Source organism: Liolophura sinensis, chromosome 1, assembly GCF_032854445.1.
Source record: "Liolophura sinensis isolate JHLJ2023 chromosome 1, CUHK_Ljap_v2, whole genome shotgun sequence".
NCBI classification, from domain to species: Eukaryota; Metazoa; Mollusca; class Polyplacophora; order Chitonida; family Chitonidae; genus Liolophura; species Liolophura sinensis.
Window position 1 is genome coordinate 95200717 of NC_088295.1, and position 21981 is coordinate 95222697.

The 21981-nt window shown below is 42.9% G+C and overlaps 2 protein-coding genes across 4 annotated transcripts in view; one reads left to right on the top strand and one right to left on the bottom strand.

Annotated features, from left to right (window-relative positions):
• LOC135462178 (SID1 transmembrane family member 1-like) overlaps positions 1–21981 on the bottom strand; it is a 64928-nt gene that overhangs the window by 23499 nt on the left and 19448 nt on the right. For all 3 annotated transcript variants that reach the window (XM_064739571.1, XM_064739572.1, XM_064739573.1), the window contains 7 exons: positions 20904–20977; positions 20590–20656; positions 18697–18845; positions 12557–12605; positions 7641–7758; positions 3367–3503; positions 42–144 (listed from right to left, as the gene is read on the bottom strand). In XM_064739571.1, the coding sequence (XP_064595641.1) occupies positions 42–144; positions 3367–3503; positions 7641–7758; positions 12557–12605; positions 18697–18845; positions 20590–20656; positions 20904–20977 (697 nt within the window). The remainder of the gene's footprint in view (positions 1–41; positions 145–3366; positions 3504–7640; positions 7759–12556; positions 12606–18696; positions 18846–20589; positions 20657–20903; positions 20978–21981) is intronic.
• On the top strand, positions 12713–13665 carry LOC135482418 (ribosome-binding protein 1-like). The gene is made up of 3 exons (XM_064762389.1): positions 12713–12738; positions 12818–12992; positions 13042–13665. The coding sequence occupies exons 1-3, from the start codon at positions 12713–12715 to the stop codon at positions 13663–13665; spliced, it is 825 nt and encodes a 274-aa protein (XP_064618459.1).

A 21981-nucleotide genomic window follows, 5' to 3' on the forward strand; every position in this document is an offset into this window, starting at 1 on the left:
TGCTATATCTGGTTAGATTAGTGACCTACGGGGATACTTACTCAGCTTCCATCTTCCCATGTAGTATATCTGTACACTGAGCAGGAATGTGGAGCTGATATGGAGAACGGCAAACACAATCCAAAAGTACTTGGTACCATAAACCTGCCAGAGAGAGCAGAATCATTTTATCACTGACACTAGACAGGATAACCTACCTGGTATGATATATCACTCATTTTATCACTGACACTAGACAGGATAACCTACCCAGTATGATATATCACTCATTTTATCACTGACACTAGACAGGATAATCTACCTGGTATGATATATCACTCATTTTATCACTGACACTAGACAGGATAACCTACCCGGTATGATATATCACTCATTTTATCACTGACAGTAGACAGGATAACCTACCCGGTATGATATATCACTCATTTTATCACTGACACTAGACAGGATAACCTACCCGGTATGATATATCACTCATTTTATCACTGACACTAGACAGGATAACCTACCTGGTATGATATATCACTCATTTTATCACTGACAATAGACAGGATAACCTACCTGGTATGATATATCACTCATTTTATCACTGACACTAGACAGGATAACATACCTGGTATGATATATCACTCATTTTATCACTGACAATAGACAGGATGACCTACCCGGTATGATATATCACTCATTTTATCACTGACACTAGACAGGATAACCTACCTGGTATGATATATCACTCATTTTATCACTGACAGTAGACAGGATAACCTACCTGGTATGATATATCACTCATTTTATCACTGACAATAGACAGGATGACCTACCTGGTATGATATATCACTCATTTTATCACTGACACTAGACAGGATAACCTACCTGGTATGATATATCACTCATTTTATCACTGACAATAGACAGGATGACCTACCTGGTATGATATATCACTCATTTTATCACTGACAATAGACAGGATAACCTACCCGGTATGATATATCACTCATTTTATTACTGACACTAGACAGGATAACCTACCTGGTATGATATATCACTCATTTTATCACTGACACTAGACAGGATAACCTACCCGGAATGATATATCACTCATTTTATCACTGACAATAGACAGGATAACCTGCCCAGTATGATATATCACTCATTTTATCACTGACAGTAGACAGGATAACCTACCTGGTATGATATATCACTCATTTTATCACTGACAATAGACAGGATAACCTACCCGGTATGATATATCACTCATTTTATCACTGACACTAGACAGGATAACCTACCTGGTATGATATATCACTCATTTTATCACTGACAATAGACAGGGTAACCTATCCAGTATGATATATCACTCATTTTATCACTGACATTAGACAGGATGACCTACCCAGTATGATATATCACTCATTTTATCAATGACATTAGACAGGGTAACCTATCGAGTATGATATATCACTCATTTTATCACTGACATTAGACAGGATAACCTATCCAGTATGATATATCACTCATTTTATCACTGACACTAGACAGGACAACCTATCCAGTATGGTATATCACTCATTTTATCACTGACATTAGACAGGATGACCTACCCGGTATGATATATCACTCATTTTATCACTGACATTAGACATGCTAACCTACCCAGTATGATTTATCACTCATTTTATCACTGACATTAGACAGGATAACCTACCCAGTATGATATATCACTCATTTTATCACTGACACTAAACAGGATAACCTACCCAGTATGATATATCACTCATTTTATCACTGACATTAGACAGGATGACCTACCCTGTATGATACAGCACCCATTTTATCACTGACATTAGACATGCTAACCTACCCAGTATGATTTATCACTCATTTTATCACTGACATTAGACAGGATAACCTACCCAGTATGATACAGCACTCATTTTATCACTCACATTAGACAGGATGACCTACCCGTATGATACACCGCTCATTTTATCACTGACATTAGACAGGATGACCTACCCAGTATGATATATCACTCATTTTATCACTGACAGTAGACAGGATAACCTACCCGGTATGATATATCACTCATTTTATCACTGACATTAGACAGGATAACCTACCCGGTATGATATATCACTCATTTTATCACCGACATTAGACAGGATGACCTACCCGGTATGATAGATCACCCATTTTATCACTGACATTAGACAGGATAACCTACCCAGTATGATTTATCACTCATTTTATCACTGACATTAGACAGGATATCCTACCTGGTATGATTTATTACTCATTTTATCACTGACATTAGACAGGATATCCTACCCAGTATGATTTATCACTCATTTTATTACTGACATTAGACAGGATAACCTACCCAGTATGATATATCACCCATTTTATCACTGATACTAGACAGGGTAACCTACCCGGTAAGATAAAGCACTCATTTTACCACTGACATTAGACAGGATAACCTACCTGGTATGATATATCACTCATTTTATCACTGACATCAGACAGGATAACCTACCCAGTATGATATATCACTCATTTTATCACTGACATTAGACAGGATGACCTACCCGGTATGATATATCACTCATTTTATCACGGACATCAGACAGGATGACCTACCTGGTATGATATATCACTCATTTTATCACTGACACTAGACAGGATAACCTACCCAGTATGATATATCACTCATTTTATCACTGACATTAGACAGGATAACCTACCTGGTATGATAGATCACCCATTTTATCACTGACATTAGACAGGATAACCTACCCGGTATGATATATCACTCATTTTATCACTGACATTAGACAGGATAACCTACGCAGTATGATATATCACTCATTTTATCATTGACATTAGACAGGATAACCTACCCAGTATGATATATGACTCATTTTATCACTGACAATAGACAGGGTAACGTATCCAGTATGATATATCACTCACTTTATCACTGACACTAGACAGGATAACCTACCCGGTATGATATATCACTCATTTTATCACTGACACTAGACAGGATAACCTACCCGGTATGATATATCACTCATTTTATCACTGACAATAGACAGGGTAACCTACCCAGTATGATATATCACTCATTTTATCACTGACACTAGACAGGATAACCTACCCGGTATGATATATCACTCATTTTATCACTGACACTAGACAGGATAACCTACCTGGTATGATATATCACTCATTTTATCACTGACATTAGACAGGATAACCTACCCGGTATGATATATCACTCATTTTACCACTGACATTAGATAGGTTAAGAATGTAATGTGCAAATTCACCAGAAATTATCATATGACAGAGAGAAAAACTTACAACTCCAATGACTGCTATAAATATGATCAAGGCCATGGCCAGGTAGGCAGCATGTGCTTTAGCATTGATGTCCGGGTGACGGATCTGGTAGATCTTCAGCATGTCCAGACAGGCTATTACATACATGAACGATGTATCTGTGTAAAACAATAAACAGCATGTCCAGACAGGCTATCACATACATGAACCATGTATCCGTGTAAAAAACATAAACAGCATGTCCAGACAGGCTATCACATACATGAACCATGTATCCGTGTAAAATAATAAACAGCAGGTCCAGACAGGCTATCACATACATGAACCATGTATCCGTGTAAAAAACATAAACAGCATGTCCAGACAGGCTATCACATACATGAACCATGTATCCGTGTAAAATAATAAACAGCATGTCCAGACAGGCTATCACATACATGAACCATGTATCCGTGTAAAAAACATAAACAGCATGTCCAGACAGGCTATCACATACATGAACCATGTACCTGTGTAAAACAATAAACAGCATGTCCAGACAGGCTATCACATAAATGAACGATGTATCTGTGTAAAATAATAAACAGCATGTCCAGAAAGTCTATCACATACATGAACGATGTATCTGTGTAAAACAATAAACAGCATGTCAAGACAGGCTATCACATACATGAACCATGTATCTGTGTAAAATAATAAACAGCATGTCCAGACAGGCTATCACATACATGAACCATGTATCTGTGTAAAATAATAAACAGCATGTCCAGACAGGCTATCACATACATGAACCATGTATCCGTGTAAAATAATAAACAGCAGGTCCAGACAGGCTATCACATACATGAACCATGTATCTGTGTAAAACAATAAACAGCATGTCGAGACGGGCTATCACATAAATGAACCATGAATCTGTGTAAAACAATAAACAGCATGTCCAGACAGGCTATCACATACATGAACGACATATCTGTGTAAAACAATAAACAGCGTGTCCAGACAGGCTGTCAAATACATGAACCATGTATCTGTGTAAAACAATAAACAGCATGTCTAGACGGGCTATCACATACATGAACTATGTATCTGTGTAAAATAATAAACAGCATGTCCAGAAAGGCTATCACATACATGAACCATGTATTTGCGTAAATTAATAAACAGCAGGTCCAGACAGGCTATCACATACATGAACCATGTATCTGCGTAAAATAATAAACAGCAGGTCCAGACAGGCTGTCACATACATGAACCATGTATCTGTGTAAAATAAAAAACAGCATGTCCAGACAGGCTGTCACATCCATGAACCATGTATCTGCGTCAAACAATAAACAGCATGTCCAGACAGGCTATCACATACATGAACCATGTATCTGTGTAAAATAATAAACAGCAGGTCCAGACAGGCTGTGATATACATGAACCATGTATCTGTGTAAAATAATAAACAGCATGTCCAGAAAGGCTATCACATACATGAACCATGTATCTGCATAAAATAATAAACAGCATGTCCAGACAGGCTATCACATACATGAACCATGTATCTGTGTAAAATAATAAACAGCATGTCAAGACAGGCTGCCACATCCATGAACCATGTATCTGCGTCAAACAATAAACAGCATGTCCAGACAGGCTATCACATACATGAACCATGTATCTGTGTAAAATAATAAACAGCAGGTCCAGACAGGCTGTGATATACATGAACCATGTATCTGTGTAAAATAATAAACAGCAGGTCCAGACAGGCTATCACATACATGAACCATGTATCTGCGTAAAATAATAAACAGCATGTCCAGACAGGCTATCACATACATGAACCATGTATCTGCATAAAATAATAAACAGCAGGTCCAGACAGGCTATCACATACATGAACCATGTATCTGCGTTAAATAATAAACAGCATGTCCAGACAGGCTGTCACATAAATGAACCATGTATCTGTGTAAAATAATAAACAACATGTCCAGACAGGCTATCACATACATGAACCATGTATCTGTGTAAAATAATAAACAGCATGTCCAGACAGGCTATCACATACATGAACCATGTATCTGTGTAAAATAATAAACAGCATGTCCAGACAGACTATCACATACAGGAACGATGTATTTGTGTCTAAAATAGTAAACTGATAAAATATGGATAGTACATGTTTATACATATTCATAAACTCTAGAGATTAGTTTAGATTTACCTGCAAACAAGTGATGTATCAGACAGTTATAAGACTATTGTATGTAGGTCTTCACATTCAGTTGTTCCAAGTTTTCAGCCTAGACCAGAGTACTCACCAACCTGGATGTTAGAGTAGTTAGGGCACACATGGTAACTGTGTCAGCCTAGACCAGAGCACTCACCAACCTGGATGTTAGAGTAGTTAGGGCACACATGGTAACTGTGTCAGCCTAGACAAGAGTGCTCACCAACCTGGATGTTACAGTAGTTAGGGCACACATGGTCACTGTGTCATCCTAGACCAGAGCACTCACCAAACTGGATGTTACAGTAGTCAGGGCACACATGGTCACTGTGTCAGCTTAGACCAGAGCACTCACCAAACTGGATGTTACAGTAGTTAGGGCACACATGGTCACTGTGTCAGCCTAGACCAGAGCACTCACCAAACTGGATGTTACAGTAGTTAGGGCACACATGGTCACTGTGTCAGCCTAGACCAGAGCACTCACCAAACTGGATGTTACAGTAGTTAGGGCACACATGGTAACTGTGTCAGCCTAGACAAGAGTACTCACCAACCTGGATGTTACAGTAGTTAGGGCACACATGGTCACTGTGTCAGCCTAGACCAGAGCACTCACCAAACTGGATGTTACAGTAGTCAGGGCACACATGGTCACTGTGTCAGCTTAGACCAGAGCACTCTCCAAACTGGATGTTATAGTAGTTAGGGCACACATGGTCACTGTGTCAGCCTAGACCAGAGCACTCACCAACCTGGATGTTAGAGTAGTTAGGGCACACATGGTAACTGTGTCAGCCTAGACCAGAGCACTCTCCAAACTGGATGTTACAGTAGCTAGGGCACACATGCTCACCATGTCAGCCTAGACCAGAGTACTCACCAAACCGGATGTTACAGCAGTTAGAGCACATATGGTCACTGTGTCAGCTTAGACCAGAGTGCTCACCAAACTGGATGTTAGAGTAGTTAGGGCACACATGGTAACTGTGTCAGCCTAGACCAGAGCACTCTCCAAACTGGATGTTACAGTAGTTAGGTCACACATGGTCACTGTGTCAGCGTACACCAGAGTGCTCACCAAACTGGATGTTACAGTAGTTAGGGCACACATGGTCACTGTGTCAGCCTAGACCAGAGCACTCACCAAACTGGAAGTTAGAGTAGTTAGGGCACACATGGTAACTGTGTCAGCCAAGACCAGAGCACTCTCCAAACTGGAAGTTAGAGTAGTTAGGGCACACATGGTCACTGTGTCAGCCTAGACCAGAGTGCTCACCAAACTGAAAGTTAGAGTAGTTAGGGCACACATGGTCACTGTGTCATCCTAGACCAGAGCACTCACCAAACTGGATGTTACAGTAGTTAGGGCACACATGGTCACTGTGTCAGCCTAGACCAGAGCACTCACCAAACTGGATGTTACAGTAGTTAGGGCAAACATGGTCACTGTGTCATCCTAGACCAGAGCACTCACCAAACTGGAAGTTAGAGTAGTTAGGGCACACATGGTCACTGTGTCATCCTAGACCAGAGTACTCACCAAACTGGAAGTTAGAGTAGTTAGGGCACACATGGTCACTGTGTCAGCTTAGACCAGAACACTCACCAAACTGGAAGTTAGAGTAGTTAGGGCACACGTGGTCACTGTGTCATCCTAGACCAGAGTACTCACCAAACTGGAAGTTAGAGTAGTTAGGGCACACATGGTCACTGTGTCAGCTTAGACCAGAGCACTCACCAAACTGGAAGTTAGAGTAGTTAGGGCATACATGGTCACTGTGTCATCCTAGACCAGAGTACTTACTAAACTGGATGTTACAGTAGTTAGGGCACACATGCTCACTGTGTCAGCTTAGACCAGAGCACTCACCAAACTGGAAGTTAGAGTAGTTAGGGCACACGTGGTCACTGTGTCAGCCTAGACCAGAGCACTCACCAAACTGGAAGTTAGAGTAGTTAGGGCACACATGGTCACTGTGTCAGCCTAGACCAGAGCACTCACCAAACTGGAAGTTAGAGTAGTTAGGGCACACGTGGTCACTGTGTCAGCCTAGACCAGAGCACTCACCAAACTGGAAGTTAGAGTAGTTAGGGCACACGTGGTAACAAGCTGACATCAACCCCTCCATACACAGCGCCCAACCCATGGCGTAGAAAAGGCCAAAATGCTGGGGAATTCCATAGTACTGCAGAGAAAAACAATCAGCAAGCACAAGATTAATTAACAGTCTACAGAAATGTCACCTAAATGAAAACAAGAATGAACATATACTCAATCAAAAAAGTTATGGTGTTAAAGGTTTAAATGGCAGAATCCTACACATTTATTAGGGATCCTGTTCTTCCCGAACGCGATCCCTATTGTAATCGTTCTGTTTTTTCTTCTTCTTATTATTATTATTATTTTTTTTTTTTCACCGACCTTGTTAGCAAGGAAACTTCTACACCGTTCAACATAAAAGTCCCAAATTTTGCTCATATATTCTGGCGGAGATTCTCCAGGGATAAATTCTCCATTTTTTTGTCACGTGGTTCGGCCGCCATATTGAATTTTGTGTCAAACCTTTAAAAATCTTCTTCTCAAAAACCACTGAACCGATCGTTTTCAAATTTGACATGCAGCTAGAAGGTCACGAGTTACAAAAAGTTTGCAAAAAGGGTTCACTTCCGGTCAAAACTCTGGAAGCTCGCCATTGGTCGAAGTTGTGACGTCACAAAAAGTTCTGAAATGTCCATTGTTCTCAACGTATTCTGATGTATCTTAAGCTGCTGATTCCGAATCTGCTTTCACTTTTTGCATATCTATGTAACTTTTTGAGATAAGCAAAAAACTAAAAAGGTTACGTAATTTCAATAACCTGTAACTCGAGAACTACGGGAGCTAGAAATGTGCAACCTGCACCAAATTGTAGCCCAAGACATGCTCTTTCGATCAATCGCCAATGGATTTGAGCTACGATCAATAGCTTTCTCGCTAGAAGCGTTTAAATGACAACACCGTTTTTTGTTCAGAAAAAGATGGGAATCCTATTGCTTTAACATGGAGTTAGATGGGAACTGGACTGGGTTTATCGTATATGACCTGATGCTTTTGGCTACACTATCCGTGATCTCCCGAAACGGTAGGATGACATGCAGCTATACAGTACTCTATTAGATGGCGAAGAATTCTAACTACAACAGCAAACGACGTGGACATGTCAAAGTTAGCTTTGTTTTGCGCAGGAATTGTCTTCTTTACTATATGCTAACCAGGCCAGGGTGATTGACAGACATCGCCATGTGCTGTGGTCCAGGTGTTGACTTTCTAACACGGCCTAGATATCAGTAGAGCAGTGTGTCTGTTCATGGCAGGTCGTGGATTGAGACATGAAAGTACAAACTTTGTTTTTCTTCTTTCTTTCTTTTCTCTTACCGCTGATTGCCTGTCAGTCATGTCAGAGTCGATCCCAGCTTAGCCAGTTGTCAGGCGATGAAAATGTTGTGAATTTCAAGGTTTTAAGTAGGCTGCTAGGCGTAGTTGGATGTTCTGATGACGAATCTGGTGGTTTTTTTCCTTTCTCCGATGCAGGGTTTTGTCGCCAATTGCTGTGAAAGTGCGAAAATTGCACTTTTTCAGCTGTGGAGCTGAAAATGACTGAGTTTGAAGGGCTATATGGGTACTGTAGGCGTGTGAAAATCATGGTAGTGTGTCAATAAATGTGGGAGTTGCAGTAGTTCAAATATTGTCCAAAGGCTGATTTGCTGTATTTGGCACTTTGACGTCCCCATGTTATATGATGCATTTTAAATGCATTTGTGACTAGGATGGACACACGAACATTGTAAGCATACTACCCGACGTAGTTTGACATCCTGATCATGAATCTGGGACTTATTTCTTTCCGGCGACGTATAGTTTTGCCGCAAATTGCAATCAAAACATGAAAAAGCGCTAATCCCACCATATCTGGAGGTCTAATGAGAAAACCGTTACAGCTGTAAAGCTGAACATCACTGAGTGGAAAGCGCTACACACGTACTCTACGTGTGCTGAAATCTTCGATCTGTGTCAACATCCACAGGACATGAAGGGGAAAACGTCATCAATCTGGCCTAGGATCTGCTGTTCGCAGATCCATTCTAGTGTTTCTTGTATGCGTCCTCAAAATACACATCCACTGAATGACTCACGTGTTATGTGAAGCACACGGAACATGTGGCATTTCTGGTGAGCATTTTAACAACCTCTGGATGCTCGGATTGCCAGTTTTGTTGTGTCACTGCATAGTCACACTTAAACCATTGAGAACGTTCAACAATTCAGCATTTAAAGGCATTAAGATGTCATGCCAAGACTGATGCTTAACGTTAAATGAGCATAATCCGGTGGTTGGTGTGCTAGCCGCAGTATTAATGCAGCAGGAAGTTGTGAGGCAGATGCATTGTCACAGAAACACCATAAAGCACTCCCCCGATGCCAGAAAATTTTTCAGGACATAAGAAATCCTCCCACGAGTAACAACGCCTGTACAAGATTGGTGAATTCGTTTGACACACCTCAGAAACAGACATCAAATAGCACTAGGAATGCCAGATTGGTGAATTCGTTTGACACACCTCAGAAATAGACATCAAATAGCCCTAGGAATGCCAGATTGGTGAATTCGCTTGACACACCTCAGAAACAGACATCAAATAGCACTAGGAATGCCAGATTGGTGAATTTGTTTGACACACCTCAGAAACAGACTAGCACTAAGAATGCCAGATTGGTGAATTTGTTTGACACACCTCAGAAACAGACCATTCAAATAGCACTAGGAATGCCAGATTGGTGAATTTGTTTGACACACCTCAGAAACAGACTAGCACTAGGAATGCCAGATTGGTGATTTTTGACACACCTCAGAAACAGACTAGCACTAGGAATGCCAGATTGGTGAATTTTTTTGACACACCTCAGAAACAGACTAGTTCTAGGAAATGCTTGAATCATTCCACACCATTGTCGCATAAATACATAAAACCAAAAGAAATCGTCTGCGGAAGGCTGGGTTGCGTGCACGTCAACCTGCGACACGTCCATTGATGACACCACAGCATCCTCAGGCAAAGCTTGCAGTGATGCAGACAGCCTGTCAGATACCCTGTACACTGGTGGCCAAATGTACTGTTTATGGGCCAAATCCCATTTCCACCTTCCCATTCAAATGGACATCAACGAGTGTATCATATTTGATGCCTGTGTTGTGGAGAAAGTGTTTTTGGTGGTTGGTCAGTGATGGTGTGGGGAGGTTCCACATTCTGCATTGTACGCCTTGAGGTTGTTTTTGATGGCAACTCAAATGCTGCAGGTCACCGTGACCAGATCCTTTATCGTATTGTTGTCACTTTCCTGGAGCGTCATGGCCCCACGGGATCATATTTCAGCAGGACAATGCTTGTCCCATACCACTTGGGTGAGAAGAGCATTTATGGATGCACACAACTTTCATGTACCCTTGGTCTGCATATTGAACACTCATCTGCAAATTCACCTGAGTTAGCACATACTGAGCATGTATTGGACAAAAAGCAATGCCAGCCCCAAAACGTTGAGGCAATGGCTAGAGACCTACCAGGGTCTGGGTGGAGATTCCGTAAGCATTCCTTCCTCGTCTAATGACTTCAATGAGACAAAGATGCACAGAAACCATGAACGTACATGGTGGGCACACCCATTATTGAGCTTGTCAAACCATATTATGTCCCTTTCTCCGTCAATGACCTTGAAAACACATTGCTGACGTGACTTGAATAACCATTTTTTATCTGTTCATTGACAATAGGTTGTTCCTTGATCATGAATAGAAATCTTAGATTTGGTAGCAAGACTAACAAAGAGCTCGTCTGTAGGAGATACATGAATAGAAACCTTAGATTTTGTAGCAAGACTACCAAAGAGCTTGCCTGTAGGAGATACATGAATAGAAAACTCAGATTTGGTAGCAAGACTACCAAGAGCTCGCCTGTAGGAGATACATGAATAGAAAACTTAGATTTGGTAGAAAGACTACCAAAGAGCTCGCCTGTAGGAGATACATGTACAGAAAACTTAGATTTGGTAGCAAGACTAACAAAGAGCTCGCCTGTAGGAGATACATGAATAGAAAATTTAGATTTGGTAGCAAGACTACCAAAGAGCTTGCCTGTAGGAGATACATGTACATGAATGCAACACTTCCGCTCAATACATTTACATTAAGTACTGAAATCGAGAACTTAATTATGTATGGTAATTGATATGCACACAAAGTATCAGCTATGGAACATCCTCCTTGTGTCATTGTGCTTTATGTCCATGTTAAACTTCAGGTCAATACATGCTGTACTTTCCGAGATGACACCCCTAACATTTTGTCTAACTTTGCTTCTAATACACAATCCACCACAGCAGGAATTTGGTAATTTTACGGTATTTAAAGTGCACACAGTGTATCAACGATTCTACATCCCCCTTTCGTTATCATGTTTTAGATGTGTGCAAACCCTGAGGTCAACAAAATCAGTACTTGTTGAAATACAACCCCTAACACTGATTTTTCTAATACACAATACTCGAAATCAGTAATTCATAAATTTAGGATATGTATTATGTACACACCGAATCAACGCTGGAATATCCCGCCTGTCTTATTGTGCAAGTCCTTATTTCAATAGCGGCAATACTTCTTATGATACCACCCGAGACACTTTAATTAACACTGCTAATACTGACATTCAGGGTTGAACATAAGATATGTACGTTGTACAGGTGAGCTAAAAAGACAGTATGTATTCGAAAATGGAAGAACAATAAATTTATGTCTATGCACAGTTACTTTGCTGAGTGAGTGCACAGGTATTGTAATCTAACACTGATCTAAATGCACTTTACAAGCTTTCAACGTAGGTTAATTTTTAATAAATGTTCACAGTAAAATAATAACGTGCCAACTTTTGGATGAATTCTTGTCAACTTACTTTTTCTAATCTGTCCTGTCGTTGAACAGCCTTTCTGTGGATCAAATCCCTGTCAAAAGATAGCAATTACCTGTACAGATAGTCTTAATGATAATAATTATGTGTATGTTAATTAGTGAGCAGAGGGAACCTTGCAAAAGGGGGCCAGAAGGGACCATGAAGAGACCCATTTTAGCGAAAGGGTAACCAGTAGGTAGAGGAAAACAGAAGAAGGTAGAATAAGCCATGGAGAAAGCAGAAGGCGGCAAAATGAGTAAACAGGAGTCAAGGGAAAGCAGAGGAACATAAACGAGCCCACGGGAGCCAGAGAAAAGCAGACAAAGGCAGAACGAGACAACAGGAGCCAGAGGAGGAAGGCAGAGCGAGCAGTGGAGCCAGGGGAAAGGACAGAAAGGGAGAACAAGCCAAGGGGAGCCAGAGGAGGAAGACACAACAGGTCAAGGGGAGCCAGAAGAGGAAGGCAGAACGAGCCAAAGGGGAGCCAGAAGAGAAAGGAAGAACAAGCCAAGGGGAGCCAGGGGAAAGCAGAGAAAGGCAGAACGAGCCAAGGGGAGCCAGAGGAGGAAGGCAGAACGAGCCAAAGGGGAGCCAGAAGAGGAAGGCCGAACGAGCCCAGGGAGCCAGAAGAGGAAGGCAGAACGAGCCAAAGGGGAGCCAGAAGAGGAAGGCAGAACAAGCCAAGGGGAGCCAGAAGAGGAAGGCCGAACGAGCCAAAGGGGAGCCAGAAGAGGAAGGCCAAACGAGCCAAAGGGAGCCAGAAGAGGAAGGCAGAACAAGCCAAGGGAAGCCAGAAGAGGGAGGCAGAACAAGCCAAGGGGAGCCAGAAGAGGAAGGCAGAACAAGCAAGGGGAGCCAGAAGAGGAAGGCCGAACGAGCCAAAGGGGAGCCAGAAGAGGAAGGCAGAACAAGCAAAGGGGAGCCAGAAGAGGAAGGCAGAACAAGCCAAGGGGAGCCAGAAGAGGAAGGCAGAACGAGCCAAGGGGAGCCAGAGGAGGAAGGCAGAACAAGCCAAAGGGGAACCAGAAGAAAAAGGCAAAACGAGCCAAAGGGGAGCCAGAAGAGGAAGGCAGAATGAGCCAAAGGGGAGCCAGAAGAGGAAGGCAGAATGAGCCAAAGGGGAGCCAGAAGAGGAAGGCAGAATGAGCCAAAGGGGAGCCAGAAGAAAAAGGCAAAACAAGCCATAGGGGAGCCAGAAGAAAAAGGCAAAACGAGCCAAAGGGGAGCCAGAAGAGGAAGGCAGAATGAGCCAAAGGGGAGCCAGAAGAGGAAGGCAGAATGAGCCAAAGGGGAGCCAGAAGAAAAAGGCAAAACGAGCCAAAGGGTAGCCAGAAGAGGAAGGCAGAATGAGCCAAAGGGGAGCCAGAAGAGGAAGGCAGAACTAGGCAAGGGAGCTAGAACAGGGATGCAGAACAAGCTAAAGGGGAGCCAGAAGAGGAAGGAAAAACGAGCCAAGGGAGCCAGAAGAGAAAGACAGAACAAGCCAAGGGGAGCCAGAAGAGGGACATAGAACGAGCCAAGGGGAGCCAGAAGAGAAAGGCACAACAAGCCAAATTAAGCCAAGGGTAAGCAGAGGAAGGCAGATCAAGCCATAGGCAGCCAGGAAAACCAGAGAAAGGCAAAGGGATCCAAGAGGAGAGAGAAGAGTAAGGCAGAACGGGCCAAGGAAGGCCAGATGAAGCACAGGAAAGCCAAACAAGCTAACATGAACCAGATTTAATCTAACTGTTCACCTGAATGCCAGAGAGGGCTGGAGGCAGACAAACGAAGCAGGTATATAAAAGAAGTCAACAGAAACCAGACAATGGCTTAAATAGCCTGATGAATAAAAAGGAAACCAGGGGATGTAACACTTGGATTGGTTTGGTGATTTACCCTGTGAGCACTAACCTTTTCCAGACCAGGGACAAAATCCCCAGCAGCATATAGCCAATGTTACTGACAGTGTGGGTCTAACAGTCTCAATGGTTTGGTGATTTACCCTGTGACCACTAACCTTCTCCAGACCAGGAACAAGATCCCCAGCAGCATATAGCCAAAGTTACTGACTGTGTGGGTCTAACAGTCTGATTGGTTTGGTGATTTACCCTGTGAGCACTAACCTTTTCCAGACCAGGGACAAAATCCCCAGCAGTACATAGCCAACGTTACTGACAGTGTGGGTCTAACAGTCTCATTGGTTTGGTGATTTACCGTGTGAGCACTAGCCTACTCCAGATCAGGAACAAGATCCCCACCAGCATAAAGCCAATGTTACCGACAGTGTGAAATGTAACAGTCTCATTGGTTTGGTGATTTACCCTGTGACCACTAGCCTACTCCAGATCAGGAACAAGATCCCCAGCACCACATAGAAAATATTACTGACTGTGTGGGTCTAACAGTCTGATTGTTTTTGTGATTTACCCTGTGGGCACTAGCCTACTCCAGATCAGGAACAAGATCCCTAGCAGCATAAAGCCAATGTCACAGACAGTGTGGGATGTAACAGTCTGATTGGTTTGGTGATTTACCCTGTGAGCACTAACCTTCTCCAGATCAGGAACAAGATCCCCAGCAACATAAAGCCAATGTTACTGACTGTGTGGAATGTAACAGTCTCATTGGTTTGGTGATTTACCCTGTGACCACTAACCTTCTCCAGATCAGGAACAAGAACCCCAGCAGGACATGGCCAATGTTACTGACTGTGTGGGTCTAACAGTCTGATTGGTTTGGTGATTTACCCTGTGAGCACTAACCTTTTCCAGACCAGGGACAAAATCCCCAGCAGCATATAGCCAACGTTACTGACAGTGTGGGTCTAACAGTCTGATTGGTTTGGTGATTTACCCTGTGAGCACTAACCTTTTCCAGACCAGGGACAAAATCCCCAGCAGTACATAGCCAACGTTACTGACAGTGTGGGTCTAACAGTCTCATTGGTTTGGTGATTTACCGTGTGAGCACTAGCCTACTCCAGATCAGGAACAAGATCCCCACCAGCATAAAGCCAATGTTACCAACAGTGTGGAATGTAACAGTCTCATTGGTTTGGTGATTTACCCTGTGACCACTAGCCTACTCCAGATCAGGAACAAGATCCCCAGCACCACATAGAAAATATTACTGACTGTGTGGGTCTAACAGTCTGATTGTTTTTGTGATTTACCCTGTGGGCACTAGCCTACTCCAGATCAGGAACAAGATCCCTAGCAGCATAAAGCCAATGTCACAGACAGTGTGGAATGTAACAGTCTCATTGGTTTGGTGATTTACCCTGTGACCACTAACCTTCTCCACATTAGGAACAACATCCCCAGCAGTACATAGCCAATGTTACTGACTGTGTGGAATGTAACAGTCTCATTGGTTTGGTGATTTACCCTGTGAGCACTAACCTTTTCCAGACCAGGGACAAAATCCCCAGCAGCATATAGCCGATGTTACTGACAGTGTGGGTCTAACAGTCTCATTGGTTTGGTGATTTACCGTGTGAGCACTAACCTTTTCCAGACCAGGACAAAATCCCCAGCAGCATATAGCCAACGTTACTGACAGTGTGGGTCTAACAGTCTGATTGGTTTGGTGATTTACCCTGTGAGCACTAACCTTTTCCAGACCAGGGACAAAATCCCCAGCAGTACATAGCCAACGTTACTGACAGTGTGGGTCTAACAGTCTCATTGGTTTGGTGATTTACCGTGTGAGCACTAGCCTACTCCAGATCAGGAACAAGATCCCCACCAGCATAAAGCCAATGTTGCCGACAGTGTGGAATGTAACAGTCTCATTGGTTTGGTGATTTACCCTGTGACCACTAGCCTACTCCAGATCAGGAACAAGATCCCTAGCAGCATAAAGCCAATGTCACAGACAGTGTGGGATGTAACAGTCTGATTGGTTTGGTGATTTACCCTGTGGGCACTAACCTTCTCCAGATCAGGAACAAGATCCCCAGCAACATAAAGCCAATGTTACTGACTGTGTGGAATGTAACAGTCTCATTGGTTTGGTGATTTACCCTGTGACCACTAACCTTCTCCAGACCAGGAACTAGATCCCCAGCAGGACATAGCCAATGTTACTGACTGTGTGGGATGTAACAGTCTCATTGGTTTGGTGATTTACCCTGTGAGCACTAACCTTTTCCAGACCAGGAACAAGATCCCCAGCAACACATAGCCAAAGTTACTGACTGTGTGGGATGTAAGTCTGATTGGTTTGGTGATTTACCCTTGGAGCACTAGCCAACTCCAGATCAGGAACAAGATCCCCAGCAGCACATAGCCAATGTTACTGACAGTGTGGGATATAACAGTCTCATTGGTTTGGTGATTTACCCTATGAGCACTAACCTTTTCCAGACCAGGAACAAGATCCCCAGCAACACATAGCCAAAGTTACTGACTGTGTGGGATGTAAGTCTGATTGGTTTGGTGATTTACCCTTGGAGCACTAGCCAACTCCAGATCAGGAACAAGATCCCCAGCAGCACATAGCCAATGTTACCGACAGTGTGGGATGTAACAGTCTCATTGGTTTGGTGATTTACCCTGTGAGCACTAACCTTCTCCAGACCAGGAACAAAATCCCCAGCAGGACATGGCCAATGTTACCGACAGTGTGGGATGTAACAGTCTCATTGGTTTGGTGATTTACCCTGTGAGCACTAACCTTCTCCAGACCAGGAACAAGATCCCCAGCAGGACATGGCCAATGTTACTGACTGTGTGGGATGTAAGTCTGATTGGTTTGGTGATTTACCCTGTGACCACTAACCTTCTCCAGACCAGGAACAAGATCCCCAACAACATAAAGCCAATGTTACCGACAGTGTGGGATGTAACAGTCTCATTGGTTTGGTGATTTACCCTATGAGCACTAACCTTCTCCATACCAGGAACAAGATCCCCAGCAGGACATAGCCAATGTTACTGACTGTGTGGGATGTAACAGTCTCATTGGTTTGGTGATTTACCCTGTGACCACTAACCTTCTCCAGACCAGGGACAAGATCCCCAGCAGGACATGGCCAATGTTACTGACTGTGTAGGTCTAACAGTCTCATTGGTTTGGTGATTTACCCTATGAGCACTAACCTTCTCCAGATCAGGAACAAGATCCCCAGCAGGACATGGCCAATGTTACTGACTGTGTGGGATGTAACAGTCTCATTGGTTTGGTGATTTACCCTGTGAGCACTAACTTTCTCCAGATCAGGAACAAGATCCCCATCAGCATACAGCCAATGTTACTGACTGTGTGGGATGTAACAGTCTCACTGGTTTAGTGATTTACCCTGTGAGCACTAACCTTCTCCAGATCAGGAACAAGATCCCCAGCAGGACATGGCCAATGTTACTGACTGTGTGGGATGTAACAGTCTCATTGGTTTGGTGATTTACCCTGTGACCACTAACCTTCTCCAGATCAGGAACAAGATCCCCAGCAGGACATGGCCAATGTTACTGACTGTGTGGGATGTAAGTCTGATTGGTTTGGTGATTTACCCTGTTACCACTAACCTTCTCCAGATCAGGAACAAGATCCCCAGCAGGACATGGCCAATGTTACCGACAGTGTGGGTCTAACAGTCTCATTGGTTTGGTGATTTACCCTGTGAGCACTAACCTTCTCCAGATCAGGAACAAGATCCCCAGCAGGACATGGCCAATGTTACTGACAGTGTGGGTCTAACAGTCTCATTGGTTTGGTGATTTACCCTGTGAGCACTAACCTTCTCCAGATCAGGAACAAGATCCCCAGCAGGACATGGCCAATGTTACTGACAGTGTGGGTCTAACAGTCTCATTGGTTTGGTGATTTACCCTGTGAGCACTAACCTTCTCCAGATCAGGAACAAGATCCCCAGCAGGACATGGCCAATGTTACTGACTGTGTGGGATGTAAGTCTCATTGGTTTGGTGATTTACCCTGTTACCACTAACCTTCGCCAGACCAAGAACAAGATCCCCAGCAGGACATGGCCAATGTTACTGACAGTGTGGGTCTAACAGTCTGATTGGTTTGGTGATTTACCCTGTGACCACTAACCTTCTCCAGATCAGGAACAAGATCCCCAGCAGGACATGGCCAATGTTACCGACAGTGTGGGATGTAACAGTCTCATTGGTTTGGTGATTTACCCTGTGACCACTAACCTTCTCCAGACCAGGATAAGGAACAAGATCCCCAGCAGCACATAGCCGATGTTACTGAAGACGTTGTTAAAGGCACTTAAGACTCCCAAGGGATGGGCGCACTCAAAGTTGTAATAACAAATGTCTTCATCCCCAGTCAAGTGTAGTACCTGAAAATTATAAACAAAATATGACACTGAAACACATAGAAACAATATACACATGAAACTGAATATAGCTGGTATTTTGTACTGAGATACATTGGTGTACATACAAAGCATCTAGCTGCATTAAGTTTATACCATATCAGTTAATAATGCTATAATCTAACTATAAACGTGTAAACACAAAAGTTCTTATTACTTATGTGCTGTTGATAACTGGATGACTCCTAATTAAAAGTGGACAGGTATTAAATATCTTAAAAGAAAAAACAACAAATAATAAAGCCTTAATTACTTTGACAGAAGTGTGGACAAGATTTTAACAGCCTGTTAGACACATAATACTGCATCACTCATACTGATATCCCAGTGGCAGTACATGTATTAGTGTTTATACACTAATTACACAAAGCTCACTTCTGTCTGTACCATCAATGACACTCATCACTCATGCTGATATCCAAGTGGCAGTACATTTATTAGCGTTTATCAGTTACAGGGTTTAGGAATGTCAGTGGAAACAGCTGTGTTCTTCGGTTACAGGGTTTGGGGATGCCAGTGGAAAAGGGTGTGTTTTTCAGTTACAGGGTTTAGGAATGTCAGTGGAAACAGCCGTGTTCTTCAGTTACAGGATTTAGGGATGTCAGTGGAAACAGCTGTGTTCTTCGGTTACAGGGTTTGGGGATGTCAGTGGAAACAGCTGTGTTTTTCAGTTACAGGGTTTGGGGATGTCAGTGGAAACTGCTGTGTTTTTCAGTTACAGGGTTTGGGGATGTCAGTGGAAACAGGTGTGTTTTTCAGTTACAGGGTTTAGGAATGTCAGTGGAAACAGCTGTGTTCTTCAGTTACAGGGTTTAGGAATGTCAGTGGAAACAGCTGTGTTCTTCGGTTACAGGGTTTGGGGATGCCAGTGGAAACGGGTGTGTTTTTCAGTTACAGGGTTTAGGAATGTCAGTGGAAACAGCTGTGTTCTTCGGTTACAGGGTTTAGGGATGTCAGTGGAAACAGCTGTGATCTTCGGTTACAGGGTTTGGGGATGTCAGTGGAAACAGCTGTGTTTTTCAGTTATAGGGTTTGGGGATGTCAGTGGAAACTGCTGGGTTTTTCAGTTACAGGGTTTGGGGATGTCAGTGGAAACAGCTGTGTTCTTCGCTTACAGGGTTTGGGGATGTCAGTGGAAACAGCTGTGTTTTTCAGTTACAGGATCTTGGCGACATCATTGGAAACAGCTGTGTTATTCAGTTACAGACTTTGGGTGATGTCAGTAGAAACAGCTGTGTTCTTCGGTTACAGGGTTTGGGGATGCAAGTGGAAACAGCTGTGTTTTTCGGTTAACAGGGTTTGGGTGACATCAGTGGAAACAGCTGTGTTTTTCGGTTAACAGGGTTTGGGTGACATCAGTGGAAACAGCTGTGTTCTTCGGTTACAGGGTTTGGGGATGTCAGTGGAAACAGCTGTGTTCTTCGGTTACAGGGTGTGGGGGACATCAGTGGAAACAACTGTGTTCTTTGGTTACAGGGTTTGGGGACATCAGTGGAAACAGTTGTGTTCTTCGGTTACAGGATTTTGGGGACGGTTGCAGAAATAACTCATGCTTGATTGGTTAATTGATAACATGGTGACACTTTAGGTTTATATTTATGCTCAATCTGGTGTGTATTTTCTTTTGAAGTGCTCAAATGCTGGGCAGAGGAACAAAAGGTAAACAACAATCAGTTTCATTAAGGTGTCCAGTGACACAAACTTTTACCTGCTGGTAAGTGATGACCAGCTGGACAACGGGCAGGCCATAAAATATGGCAATAGTCACCAAGTTCCTGAAATGACAACATACACCCACATCACATATGCATATGATCTCAAACTATTTACAGCTGTTTTTAATCTCTGTCTTTATATTTATGTACACTTTAAGTGATGCACTTGTTAAACATGACTGTTTTGTTTCCCCAAAAATGTAACAACTACATATTTATTGTTGGTCTAGTGAGTTATTGATTGAATTCTTCATATAGCGTGTAGCACAAAGCTTGCACAGACCAGGTAACAGGTTAAGACACCTACCAGTGGTAAAGTTTGTATCTCTTTGCTAAACTTTTACGACTCTTCCTGGCCAGGTCTGCTACATAGAGGAATGTCTGTAAGAGAGAAGACAGAGAGGTTGAAGTTAACCCACACAAACTCTGCACAGTGTAAGAAGCTGTCTCTCACACACACACACCTAGAACATTTCTTAGCTTACTGTTTAATAGGTCTTTAAAGATAATGAATACACAGTTTAACAACATAGCTCTATGCAACATAGAGCACTTGACAAGGTTATCAAAGTGGACTCAGGGTACAGTGTACACATCTTGACAAGTGGACTCAAGGTATGGTGTACACACCTTGACAAGGCTTTTAGTGTGTTAGTGAGCTCAGGGTATGGGTATGGTGTACAGGTAAACATCTTGACTAAGGCTAATAGAGTGCAAGTGGACTAAGGGTGTGGTGAACACATCTTGACAAGATCTTTTGTGTGTTGGTGGTCTCATGGTAGGGTGTACACATCTTGACAAGTGAACTCAGGGTATGGTGTACATGTCGACAGGCTATTAGTGTGTTAGTGAGCTCAGGGTTTGGTGTACACATCTTGACAAGTGATCTCAAGGAATGCTGTACACATGCTGACATGTTGTATGGTCCACTATATACATCTTGACAAGGCTTTAGTGTGCTAATGAACTCAGAATACACAACTTAACAGCAGCACTCAGGGTTAGGTGTACACATCTTGACAAGTGGACTCAGGATAGGGTGTACACATCTTGACAAGCAAATTCAAGGTATGTTGTACACATGTTGATAAGCTATTAGTGTGTTAGTGGGCTCAGGGTATAGTGTACACATCTTGACAAGGCTATTAGTGTGTTAGGGGGCTCAGGGTATGCTGTACACATCTTGACAAGTGAACTCAGGGTATGGTGGACACATCTTGACAAGCTATTAGCGTGTTAGTGGGCTCAGGGTATGGTGTACACATCTTGACAAGGCTATTGGTGTGTTAGTGGGCTCAAGGTTTGGTGTACACATCTTGACAAGGCTATTGGTGTGTTAGTGAGCTCAGGGTTTGGTATACACATCTTGACAAGGCTATTAATGT